Here is a 14433-nt window from a genome sequence, read left to right as displayed (position 1 = left end):
ACATCTGTTCCATCGCCTTCCTCGACGTTGCACAGGCCTTCGATAAAGTATGGCACGAAGGATTGTTCCATAAATTGAACCAGTTTCTTCCACAACAACATTCACAGCTTCTGCAATCCTATTTATAGGGAAGATATTTCCGAATCAAGCAAGAAGATGCCTATTCAGAACTAATGGAAATCCGAGCAGGGGTACCACAAGGTAGTGTGCTGAGTCTATTACTTTACCTATCCCCTATACCTATCCTATATATCCCGAGTCTTGAACAAGAAACAATAGCAACATTCGCTGATGACACCGCAGTTATTGCTGTCGGAAGAGACCATGAAGAGGCTGCTGAAAAACTCCAAACCTCTATTAATAAAATTGATATCTGGACTAAAACCTAGCGAATCAAGTTAAATGAAAACAAGTCTCTACATGTAGACTTTACCTATAAACAAAAGCAACATCTACCCATCCAGATCAACGATACCCAGATTCCCCATGCTGACTCAGCTAAATACCTGGGAATGACATTAGACGCGAAACTCCGCTGGAAAGTTCATGTCAAAAAGAAACGTGAGGAACAGGACATCAAACTAAAAAAAATGTACTGGCTCCTAGGAAAAAAATCCAAGTTATCTATATACAACAAACTGTTATTATACAAACAAATACTAAAACCTGTTTGGACCTACGATATTCAACTCTGGGGTTGTGTCAGCAAGAGCAACATACAAGTGATCCAACGATTTCAGGACGAAGCACTAAGGAACATCGTGGATGCACCTTGGTACCGTCGAAACAAAGACATCCATCGGGACCTTCAAATGGAGACTGTTGATCAAATCATCACCAAAGTAGCCAGTAGCCACGAACAAAGGTTACTTAATCATGTGAATGTCGAGGCCATCCAGCTCTTAGACCACACGAACATAGTAAAAAGACTCAAGAGAACCAAGCCTTTCGAGTTAGTGAAATAGTGATAGTGAAAAGCAGATTATTGTGCGGTAATTGTGCTACATGCTAAGTTTAGTATAGTAAACTTATTAGATCTTAAGGCAAACTAGTAAGTAAGACCTGAGTTTTAATCATCACGCAATAATTTAAGATAGAACAAAATTGCTCATTGATCTATTTAAAAGATCAGATTTTTTTTTGTAGAGGAGGAAAACCTTCCAAAGGTACCAGATCTGGTGGTCTAGCGACCGGGTTATGTGGGATTCGCCTCTCCCCGCCAGAAAGGAGAAACGCGTACCCACTAAAAAACTCCCCTGTCTTCGTCCGGAGTCCCATCCGGTACCGCCGCAGGAGCATTCCTTCAGATGGGGGACGAGGTGGTGTGCTTCCGTTTGGACTGCTGACTCTTGTTAAATTGCTTCGTCTGCGCGGTCACGCAGGTTCCTCGCGTAGAGGCAGTTTTCTCTCATTATAGATTCCAACATACACGTGACAGCGTTCCACGTGTCACTATTTCTCATCAGCAGCATCGCCACGTTCTCCCTTGTTATGCCTACCTCGCACGCGGCCTCAGCCCTCCTCCTGTGTTCCGCGAACCCGGTACACTCGAACACAGTGTGCTCCGGAGTGTCCCGGACATCGCAGTACCAGCATAAGTCCGAATTAGCCTTGCCTATACGTTTCAGGTACGTCCCGAATGACCCGTGTCCGCATATGGCCTGCGTCACGTAAAAATTTAAGTTACCGAAACCGCGTTCGCACCACTTCCCTATGTCTTTCACAAATATCTTTACGTACCCATCGTACTCATCAAGTCTTACCTGCCACGCCCGCAAGAGCTCACGTCGCACAATTTGGGCATCCCTCCCCTCATAACCTCCCCGGGTCCGTACCTTTCGGATTTTTCCCAGATCAACAAGTCGAAGGGCGGCATGCTCGCGAGAGCTTGAGCCGCAACCGTCGAGATCGTCCTGTAGCCGCATATCACAAGTATCAAGAGTCGACGGTTGAGACTCTCCAGTTTACGCAAATGAACCTTCTTCTCAACTACGTGGCCCCACACCGCAGAGGCGTAAAGCACTACTGACGTACCGACAGCTGCCAGAGTTCTTCTTTTCTCCGTGGCACAACCCCCAATTCTAGGCATTAGCTTGCTGAGAGCATTGATCACACCGCTAGCTTTCTCCGCAATCACTTGCGTGTGCACCCCGATGTTATAATCCCTACCGTAGCGGACGCCCAGATACCTGACGCTCTCTTGGCTGCACAGGAGGCCTCCCCCGATATCGACGGTAAGTTCCCTAATTTGTCTTCTCCCCGCTAGCATGACACATTCGGTTTTGGCCTTGGAGACGGTAAGGCCCATTTCCTCTAGTTTATCAATTACGCGACGTATCATCGTGCCGGTTTTTTCCTCCAAGATCGTCCTATTCTTTCCTCGGACTATCACAGAAACATCGTCCGCATATACTATCAGCTTAACGCCGGGTGTGCACGTCATTTCCAAAATCTCATCATAAAATACGTTCCACAGGGTCGGTTCAAGTACGGATCCCTGCGGAACGCCACAGCTCATTTTGAAGGCGGGGACGTCAGTCTCCCCCACGACGATCTTCCTATCTTTAAGGTAAGAATCGACCAAATTGATCAGGTAAGTATCGATCTTCTTCCTTTTCAGAGCGCGAATTATACCCGCACAGGGGGCACTGTTAAAGGCGTTCTCGATTTCCAAGCACACCATCACGCAAAAGCCTCTGCCTTGAACCCACTTCTTTTGGATATCTTCTCTGATCCCTTTAATTTCAAGCATAGCATCGATCGTCGATTTTTTCCTTCGAAATCCAAATTGCATAAAGGAAAGCATGTGTCCTCGTTCGATCGCTTCGTTCAGTCTGTTACATGTGATCTTTTCATAGACCTTACCCGCAGCATCGATCAAAAAGATCGGTCTAAATGTAGTCGCATCGTTCGGAGACTTCTTAGGTTTGCTGATGAGCACGAGCCTGGCGATCTTCCACAGCTTAGGGAAAATTTGCCTGGTAAAGTACCAGTTGTACATGTCCGTCAGGAACTGTAAATGCGTCCTGCCTATCCGGACAAATATGTCGGCAATGATGCCGTCCGGTCCTGGAGCCTTTCTAGAATTCATTGAACCGAGAGCCTCCTTCAGTTCTGCTACATCTATTTTGGGAACCAGCTCGACCCCGACGGGTGCCGAATCCGCACGGTCACGGGTCGGCCCAACCGGGAAGAGCACGTTGATTTGTTCCTTGACCGTGCTTGCTGAGATCGCGTTTTAAGCATCCAGCTTAAGTCTTTTGACTGCAATCTGGTACGCTTTTCCCCAAACCTCATCATCCAATTCTGCGACGAGCTCTTTCCACTTGGCGTTCTTGCTCATCCTAATCTCCCTCTTCAGCTCCCTCTTTTTGTCTTTATACGTCTCCGGCAGTTGGTCCACAACCATTCTGCTTCCGAGTTGCCGTTTACGCACCCTGGTGATGTCCCTCCTGGCGGCGACGCAAAAAGATCAAATTGTAATAGTTTTAAAGGATATTATAAAGAGTATCTTTTAATTTATATATATATATATATATATATATATATATATATGTATTTTGAAAAATTAGTTAAGCTAGCCTTTACAGAACCTCTTTGCCTTTTTCGTGTCTTCATTTTTAACACTACTTCACTATTTATTTAGATGGCGTCGTACAAATAATAATTAAATTAGCACAATGAGGCAATGATGAAATACACAAATTGGAGAATCAATGTTTGGGAATAGATAGGAATGCGGACAGAGTTACTCACTTACCAACTTCGAAGTTGTTTTTCTTTTGATTTAAATGCTGCACAGCCGGTGCCTCACCAACAATTGGAACTTGGGTACTTCTTTGGTAGAACCCGTAACTTGATTCTGGCTGTTGTGGCTTACTGCAGGCACTTATTCACTTTTTCAACTTTACCTTTCTTAAATTGGTCAGATCCGTAAGATCCGGCTCGAAGGACTATGTAAAAAAGGGTGAGTTACGTTTAATTATTCCCCTTTCTTTTTTAGTATAAACTAGATATTTCTTTCTTAAAACTTGTATATATTTTTGTTACTTATTAACTGAGTCGCTCACGTACAACTTGATTGTGACGACACTACAAAAAAAAGCGATCAAACCGTCTTTCTAGTCTTAAGTATAAAAAAACTGGGCACTAACTATGGGCTTACCCTGACTAGAGTGCAATTAAAACTGTTTAGCATAGCGTAAAGGCAGTTATCGTGAAGGATTTCATTCCTTATAAAAGGTTCCGACTCCAGACTCAAACATTGCTCTTTTAAAATCATAAGGAATACCGTTAAGAAAATTTCTGCCGACAAGGCACCTTATGCTTAATCTTCAGAGCAGCGTTATGATTCCATCTTGCACGATAATGCTAGCCATAGACGTAACGCAGAGAATACATCACTCTGGCCTACCTCATGACATAAAAAAAAAAAAAATAGTAAAATAATTATTAAATCCAAAACAGCTGAAGCCCTTTTCAGGAACAAGATTAAGTCTCAAAGAAAAGGTATTCTTCACTTACTGGCTATCTCGAGCGAGAAGAATTATAGAAATTGCATTTGGTAGCTTGACAAGTAGGTTTAGGATATTCGAAAAATCAATACCATTTTCTTCAGATGAAGCGGACTTAATCGTAAAGAACTGTTGAGCACTATGCAACTGGTTTACATTATCAAAAGAAAAAATCACTCTGTGAATATTCACTAGATCACGATACAAGTACACTAAATGATGGTAGTTGGACAAATTAGCATGTCTCCCAAGGGCCACTTCCACTACCAAGAACTTTAACAAATCAGTCGACACGAAGGGGTCAAGAACTTCGAGCGAATTATGCTGATTTTTTTTGTATGAAAAGGATCAGTGGATTGGCAATTAAGAACGTTACATTGATGTCCACGTTTACATTTACACGCGTTCATTGCAATTGTTTCTAAGCAGTACCTGCTTGCCTCCCCTAAACCACTCTCCAACCCCGTGTTTTTGTCGTAATATTGCATTTGTCAGACAGACAGACTGCAAAGTTAAATAAAATCGTTCAACAAAAGTAGAGATAGATACTTACGACATTGGTCTGCTTCTCTTGTTAAGACTTGAGGGGCCAAGACTTGATATGTTAGTTAATGTAAGTCCCAAAGCTACGCCCCTGCACATCTTGTATTTGCTTGCTTCCCAGATGTCACGACCCGCCATAGTTGATACAAATGTTTTATTAGTCAAAATTCCTCGGCTTTGTGTTCTTCCAAAGAAACTATATTGCGAGGCAATCAAACTATAAAATGTGCATGGGATGTAGTCCTTGAGTGTCGAAATATCCCATCGTTACCCTTAGCGGTAGACAAAATTGAGGGTACCGTCACGTTCCGTTCGGAACGACGGCCATATTCCGGTCACGGGATAATCTGTTCTGGTCGTCGTTCTGGGCATAATGGGATTCCTTCAAGGGAAAGTCATCCCGAGTAGTAGTACGCCCATGTCGGTTGGCCATTACCTCCCAGTACTTAAGGGCTGGGAGAGGGTGGAATCTTTCTCTTTTATTTTCTGCTCGTCTGCACAGTTACAACTCTGACCATTATCGCTGACAGTTCAACACCTCAAACACCCGACAAAGAAAAATTCGTACTAATACTCGGCCACGTAACCAAGTAATCTCGTGTTCGCTTCAAGTTTAGTTTAGTAATAACTATTTACGAATCATTTAATAAATAGTGCAATAGTTTGACGGGTTGTCCTAATTCCGAGATTTTCGGGAGATCCCACGTGTACCTCGCTAAGCAGGTATATAGTCCGTCCTGGACTCTCGTAACATAAAAGTACAACGTCGGTAACGTGAACCGACAAGTACTACAAGTAGTGCTCGCGTGTAAGCGCTCTCGTATAATAACTCGCGGGTGGTATCTCCAACCTCCAAGGAAGGAACCCCTGCCTATCGTTCAACATCTCTCTTAATTCTGATTGTAGATTTGTCAATATATCGTCTACGATTTATATCCATTTTATCGATGGGGTGTAAATGGTATTCGTCCCCGTTCCGAATTTCTTCGATTCCTTTATTATCATCTTCAATTCTTGTAAATGCGTTGATCCGACTTTTAAAATTTTTTGTCTTAAATTCTTTTTCCGTATATTTAGGAATATTCATGGCTTTTTCCAAATTGGCACATGCGGCTCGTTCCGCTTGCCGTTTTTATATAATTTACTTTTCGCCTTCCATAATGCCTCCTCTTTCAAACAGTCATTAACAAACTTAAATGTCGTATCTTCATACCAGCGTCAATGCGACATTTCGGTATTTTGTGTCGTTCATTAACGCACTTGCACTTGACTAAACACACGCGTCCTGATTTGATTTAGTGGCAGTTTAGTAGTTAGCTGCACGTGGTGGGGGACTCTACTCGACCGCAAAATATGTAGAATCAGATGGATCTACTTGACTAAACGACTACACTAAACCCCTCTCCTCATTTTTACCGTCCGCACGAACTAAATTACTAAATTACTCGTTACTTGACTAAATTACTAATCGTGACTGAATTAGGTTATAGGTTTGGCAACTTGAGCCCATTAAGGCCCTATTAATAGGCGCAATTCCATATTGTTTTGTAGGGCTATATTTTGATTTTGGGGTTGTGCTGATTTGGGTCTTTATTTAAAAAATAGTTCAAAGAACGTTGTATCACGGAATTATTGAGTTTGAAATTCACAGAATAATAACAGATTTTCACCTATAAATCCTCACAGGATTTGTGCAACGAGACGAAAAACATAGGATGTGTTATAGGTCTTTTTGAATTTTTTTTAAAGTAGAAAAAATATGTATAAATATGGACGAAGCGTTTGCAACATTACTCTGCATTGTTCTATAAAGGTAGATTCTAGTCACATTAAAACCTTACCAAATGTAACATTTATTTGATATTGTAAATGTGTTATATTATGCATCCAGTCTTAGAAAATATTTTTTATTTTTATGAATTACGTTATACTGATATTTCAGTAGAATTTATCAATAAGGTACATTCTGGAAAATTTTCAGCAATTCACCAAATTTGGCCAAAGTGGGCTATATCTTATCTCATAGATAGAGTTTTAATAGCGCACTCAATTCATATTTAATCAAAATAACTATCTCGTCACCCCATATGTGTTTACCGATTAATCGAAAGACGTCTTTCTTTTAGTTTGTATATTATATATTTGTACCATTTGAATATATACGGCAGTGGCCACACAAATAAGAAGAGTTTTTGAAATGTACAAACATTAGTTTCATATTAAATAATATCTATTTTTATTAACATTTTTAACGTTCCCAATAAAGATTTAGGTCGATATGACAAATAAACAAAATTCTTACGGACAAATAAATAAGAACGATTCCATTTAAATGAAATTTTAACCTTAAAATGGCGTAAACCTACTAATAATCACATTAACACTAGTGAACTGAAACTAATATTTAGTTGCGTATCCTTTATTGCGAACGCGCCGCTGCGGCAAAGAGTCAATTAACTTCAGGCATCGTTTTCGATCATACCAAATCCGCTGAATTTCTTCGTTGTTGTTGAGTAGAATTTGTTATATTTTTATCCTTTAGTGCCTGTTTTACATCCCACCGTAAATTCTCAATTGGGTTCAAGTCGGGACTGCAAGCAGGCCACTTAATAACCTCAACTTGATTTTCTACTAACCACTGTTTTACAATTTTTTCTGTATGTTTCGGGTCATCGTCGTGCTGAAACTGTCACACAACAGAAAGGGTATTCTCTGCATATGGCAGGATAATATTCTCCAGAATATCCCAATATATGTGCATGTTCAAGATACAGTTTAATATTGCCGTCACCGGGCTTCATGGTCATTGTAGTGTACTTTGGGTTAAATTCTGTGTCACGAGGGCGTTTCGCAAAAACTGGACCATCGGAAACGAATCTGTTCATTTTTGTTTCGTCCGACCAAAACACCTGCTACCGTTGAGAACTTGACCATCCAATATGAAGTTTTGCAAATTTCAACCGTGCAGTTTTGTTCTTTTTTGATGTCATGTGTTTTTTTTTTCTGGAATCTCCTCCAAACAAACCCTCCTCATTTAGACGACTTCGTATTATTCTTGTTGAAACTGTGGGTGTTTCTTAATCGAAGAGCTCTATTTGTAGTTGAATAAATGTTAATTTTGAACCTGTTTTAAATTGTATTAATGAATGTCTATCAAATAGAGTTGTTGTTCTTTTCCTTCGTTGTCTTATAGGAATTTCTGAAGTTTTATGGGCAATAAAATGTTTAACTGCATTTGCGACCATGGTTTTGATGGGGACTATCTAAATGGTCAGCAATTCTTTGATAATTCCAATTTTTTTTCACAAAAAAGAAAATCGATTTTCGCAAACCTGGAGTGCAAGGTTTTCTTCTACCCACTTTATGTTCTATAAGGGTATTTTGTACGCTACAGCGGCACCAACTGATAAACAAATGAGTTCGTCGAAAACGATCTTTTTTATTTGTCCAAAGGAATTTTGTTTATTTATTGTTTCGGTCTATAGCATTAATATAAAAAAAAATGTCGATTAAAAATACATGTATTTTATTATAAAAGTACCTGATCACACAAATATGTTTATTTTTTTTTTAACGAAATTTTACCACTTTAAAGGGCTTTCTCGTTTATATGGCCACCACAGTATATAGTCGGGAGATAAATTATTCGTACACCCAGAATGAAATTTAAAACCAATGGGTTAAATCTAAACTACATTTCTTTCATTTCAGTTTTGTTACAAAAAGTAATAAATATTATTCGTATGCCGAATATAGTACTAAAATATTCAACGTTAATAATCATGTTACAAAAATATCAATAATAAAACATACGTTCTTCAAAACCAATGGGCAAAAATTACTCGTCCACTTGAAAAAAATATATAAATTTTTGTTTAGCGTTCCAATTTCAGTGATAAAAACTTCTAGGAATTTATTATCAACATTCTCAATGTTAGTTTGAAACCATTTGAGGTAAAGAACACCGGTAAATTTTAAAATGGGCTGCAAATCCACACAGATGTCTCAAGAAATAAGAGAATTGATTATTAAATATTATAAAGAAAGATAATCGCAAAGAGATACACCGAAAATTGTGAGTAGAAGCCGGTCTACAATTAAATACATCATAAAAAAATATAATACAATTCGTGCAACAAAAGATTTGTCTGGAAGGGGAAGGAAAAGTATATTGACACTTCGAGAGAAACGGGCGATATTAAGGAGAGTTCAAGAAAATCCGCACACTACTGCAACTAAAATAGTGAAAAGTGTAGCCAGTGATTACCACAAGGTTTTCCATAAAAGACAATGCGAAAATTTTTAAGGAACGAAGGAATACGGGCACGCATTGGCCCGAAAAACCTTTAGTAAGTGAAAAGAATAGGAAAAAACGTTTAGAGTTTGCTCAAAGGCATTTGAACAAAAATATCGACTATTGGAAAAACGTTATATTTACTGACGAATCTAAAATTGAGCTGTTTGGAAAATCCAAAAAGGTGCTAATGTATAGAAAGTGAGGGGAAACAAGTAATCCAAAAAAGTTCATTCCGACTGCGAACCACGGAGGAGGTTCAGTTCTAATCGGAGATGTATATCGTGGCATGGAGTGGGACAATTAAATTTTATTGATGGAATAATGGATCGCTTTGTATACATAGACATTTTAAAAAGAAATCTAATACTAAGTACGAAGAAAATGGGATTTAAAAAGGAATTCACATATCAACAAGATAACGATCCAAAACATACAGCCCGTGTCGTTAAAGAGTGAATTTTATGTAATGTACCAAGAGTGTTGGAAACACCTCCCCAATCTCCAGATATGAACCTGATTGAGCATTTACGGTCGGAACTAAACGAAAGGGTAAAAAAACAACACATTTCAAACAAAGAGCAGTTAAAAGCAATATGCCAAGAGAAGTGGCGAAAGATCGAAACGAGTTACGTTAGAAAACTAGTAGAATCGAAGCCTAACATGTTAAAAGAAAATATAAGATCGAAAGGATGTCTCACACGTTATTAGTTTCATACTACTTTGACATATTTTAAAAAATAGTTTGGTGGACAAATAATTCTTCTCCCATCAGTTTTGAAGAATTTCCCATTTATTTTTGACAGTTATTGTTAATGTTGAATATTTTATTACTATATTTGGCATACAAATGATATATTTTTTTGTAATGAAAGTCAAATAAATTTAAGTGGTTTGAATTTTATTCCATTATTTTACATTATTTCTAGGTGGACGAATAATTTATATCCCGACTGTAACTGTATGTACGTGCAGTGTCAATTACTTTATCTACAGCTCTGTCAATCCAGTGCCCTGCTTTGCTGGATAATCAGATCCGTATTCGTTCGAACTCCAAGTAACGCATTGTAAGTTCTGCGATAACATCCCGTATGTTGGGGGCTGATGATTGACGTTATTACCTCTTCCATCAACGTTGTAGTCATTCAGTCTGTTGTGATGGAAGTTGTCCTGAATTCCGCCATAGTTTTGATACGGTGGTACGAAGTTAGATTCCACAGGAAGAGAGTAAGAAATCGGGAGACACACCTGGTCATAATTGTTACCGTACATGTTAAACTGGTGATGATAGTTTTGGTGTGTGATAGCGACCGATGGAACGTCCCATTGTCCGTGGGGGGTATGAAATGCGGATCCTGAGGTTGTTGGAAATTTAAGTGAATGGGAGGTTTGAACGACTATGGAGCTGTTTGGCAACTTTTGGGACAGAATCGGAAGATCTTCCTTAATCAGAGGAACATCAGAGGACCCGACGGCGACCTCTAAACTCCGGTTCTGGACTACTTCTGGCGAGGAAGTTAACTGAAAGGAATTCGATCCTTGATGCGTTCTGATCTTGCTATCTTTCTTATACTTCATTCTACGGTTTTGAAACCAGACTTTGATTTGTTTCTCTGTTAAGTTTAATTCTTGAGATAACTGGATCCTTTTGGCTCTGCAAAGGTACTTTCCCTTCTGAAACTCTTTTTCCAGGGCCATTAATTGAAAAGACGTGTACTGCGTTCTTGATCGTTTCGCTATTGTGGTGTTAATTTTGTTTTTCTGCGCTGCTTCCTTCGGGCAAACGTTCATTGGGGTTACATCTACGATCTGATTTGGAGCGACTTGGTACCAGTTTTCTTCGAATGAGTAAGAAGAAAGCGACGGATTCGGATTGAGGTCATTGTTGTTCTGAAAGAAGAACCTGAATTTTAAAATAAACATTTACGAATAAATAATAAAAACGTAAACAATTTTTATGAGCATGCGTAATGATAAGTAAGTGAGACGTAGCTTTTCGCAAAACTCAACAACCTGCACGTGTCAAAGTTCCGGGCTTAATGAGATTGTTTCGTTTTGAATCATTGTAATAACTAGTTTATACAACTTTTCCAAGACGCAATTTTTAAGGAATAAAGGCTTACCGGCAGTTATGGGTCGGCTATTTGCAGGGTAAATCTATCAGAAGGTGATTACTCATAGTTTTGAAAATAGTTCATGAGAAGATAATTCTATCTAATCTACGTTAACATTTATTTAAAACTTATTGCAATTTTTTTAAATTAATATATCAATTTATTAACAATTTAAGTGAAGTAAATTTCAAATCCGTGATCTCACAGACGAGAGTAATAACATAGAGCGTCTGCTGAGCGCATGCTCATATATGCTAATTAAACATCATGCTTACCATCATACTCTGATTATCGTGCGATACATAAGAATCTTGATGCATTTGAACTGGAAACACGTCTTCTTTGTATATGCTTACATCCGAGACATTGTAACCCATACAATTGCCGTAAGATTCAAATGACGAAAAAGACTCATTTGAGCTCATGGTATCAGCGAGTGTCTCTGGGATCACGATTGGCTCTTCGATTCTATCGTACTCTCGATTCATGCTTCGATCACCTTTGCTCACGAAGGAAAATTATTTGGACTTCCACAAAGACTTCCAACAGAAATATGCACGCACCAAAGGACGACTCACCACTGAGGTAAGCCCTACGACTAATGTTCTAATGGCGATTTTGGGTTTGTCCAAGGTATTTATTTTAATGGGTTTTATCACAAGCAATTTGTGGGTGACCAATCAGGTTTGAAAATATTCTCAAAATTTATCTTCACAATCGGCAACTGGTATTAGGTAAAGGAATTGTGTTCCATTGTATACGAAATGTCTCTGGGACCAGTTACGGAAGTAGAAAATACGATAAGAATAAGAAATTAATTAATTGTACAGTGGATAGCACTTATCTGGATTGTAAATAACAGTTTTGTAAATAATATCACACTTTTGAGAAGGTGCTCGTTATCTCAAAATTTAAGAGATGTAGAGGGGGATGATGTTTGATTCTATCAATTACGTAATTATAAATTAATGCTTTTTTTATTTAAAATTTCAATAATACAAATTGTCACTCGACGTTTCGTCTTTGTGCGCGATCATCAACTTGAGTTTCTCGAATATGGGCGCACACGTTTTGTTCTCTTTTCGAATACTGACGGGATTAATTCGAATTAAAGGTTACCTTGAAACTATTGATCTATCAGAATCGCCATAAACATATTGAAATTATCAAACTGTTGAACTTACACCACACAATCTATCAATTTTCTACATAAAATTGCCCTTCTGGTGGGCTTGTGGCGCTGCTAAAATTAAAATTACAAACATATTAATTTAAAAAAAAAGAAGTAATTGCTTCTAGAAAATTGTGAATAAAATGAAGATTTATTTATGAGAAAAATGTGGTGTAAGATAAGTTAAGAATGTAGTCTCGTTTGGCTATTTTTTTCCTCTATGGCTCATTAGTTTTCTATTGGCTAATAGGCATAGAGCATACCGAATAAGAATTAAAATTGTAGAATCGAAAAGTTATAAAGATTAGAAATTTAAAAACAAAATGTTCTAAAATCTAAAAAAGTTTAGTTTAAAAAGTGTTACGTGAAAAAATTATTTGAACATATTAATTTTGATTTCTTTTTAATTTTAGTTTATTATATAGAAAATATTTTAAAATAAAATGAGTTGCAAGTTCAGTTTGAAAATATTTCATTTGCCAATTAATTGTTAACTGACAGCTAACTAACTGGACATGTTATGCAGATAATACCTTAGATATAGAAGTCCGAATTTGAGAAAATCAAACCACATAATTTATTGTGTTTAATTAATATTATTAGCTGACAAGCTTCGTTTGCTGATCGAAACCCTTTTCCAAATAATAATTTCGGCTTTTTTCGATATTTCTCAAATCAATTGATATGTCTCTAATCCGCTCTGGATAGAGCTCTCAATAATTCCGAGTACACACATTGTTTGGTTAAGGATGGCATGGGTTGTTTAAACATAACACAACGTCATATTACCTCATGAGTCATTAATGACCAGTTAATTGTTTTTCGGAGGGTACTTAATTATGGGTGATCGGACTATGATGTTAGTCCGAGGTATATTTAGTCAAGTGTAGGTATAAGGTTTTTTTAAATCTAAATTCTCAAGTTTTGGTTCTTTAAATGACAATCCACATATTTTTTAGATTTGTATTTTTTCGTATTATTATAATTTCGATCTCTTTTTTATATAATTTTTGTTTCGCTTGTCTCTTTATATTTTTAAATATAAAATTAATTTTGAAAAATAAAAAAATATTGTTGAATGAAAGATGGTACGATGTAAAATAAAATAACTGTGACGCACATAAAATTCAAGGCAGCTGGCTTACACGCAACGACCAATAAAACATCGCAATTTGAACCTGTGACATACCTTGTTTAGATCAATGATTGAATTCTTTTACCTAATACTTCCGTACTAGTAAATGGTTCTCCTATAATAATGTCGACAGGTAGTTTGTTTATAGGTATTTTGTTGCTAAGGTGGTTTTATCTTAAGCTTAGTAAACCACCATTTATTATTGTATTTTTTATACTTTTAGAATGGTCAGTGACTGTCAATAATTTAGATATATTAAGTCTTGTAAAAAACAAATAAAAGTTATCAATAAATTCTCTCATCTTCAACATCTTTCAGTATAAAAGATCATCTCGTTCATACATATTACGACAAACTTTTTATGGTCAAACTTACTGAAGTTAAGGTGATTTATGGGTTTTACACGTCGTGTTCAAGGGATATTTCGGTGACTACAACTAGAATTGCATGTGGAACGAGAACACATTTCTGCATTTTTCTTCCGTTTTCACTAGTTCTTCTGAAATTCACTCCTATATAACACACAGTTGGAATTACACATGAATTTTCCCACAGTATCAAATTTCTTTATACAGTGGCACAAAAAAGTCTCCGTACGGTTAGTTATCACACAAACTTATGGAGTTTTAGAGGCAACACAAATAGTTTATCAACAAAATATA

General features: G+C 37.6%; 1 protein-coding gene across 1 annotated transcript; it reads right to left on the bottom strand.

Annotated features, from left to right (window-relative positions):
- Nucleotides 1-10207: 10207 nt before the first annotated feature.
- LOC136350187 (homeobox protein Hox-A3-like) lies at nt 10208-11773 on the bottom strand. The gene is made up of 2 exons (XM_066301698.1): nt 11741-11773; nt 10208-11241 (listed from the first exon to the last, which is right to left on the bottom strand). The coding sequence occupies exons 1-2, from the start codon at nt 11744-11746 to the stop codon at nt 10342-10344; spliced, it is 906 nt and encodes a 301-aa protein (XP_066157795.1). The 5' UTR covers nt 11747-11773; the 3' UTR covers nt 10208-10341.
- Nucleotides 11774-14433: the final 2660 nt, after the last annotated feature.

This window comes from Euwallacea fornicatus, unplaced genomic scaffold (assembly GCF_040115645.1).
Source record: "Euwallacea fornicatus isolate EFF26 unplaced genomic scaffold, ASM4011564v1 scaffold_152, whole genome shotgun sequence".
Classification (NCBI taxonomy): Eukaryota; Metazoa; Arthropoda; class Insecta; order Coleoptera; family Curculionidae; genus Euwallacea; species Euwallacea fornicatus.
This window is presented reverse-complemented; position numbering and strand designations above follow the sequence as displayed.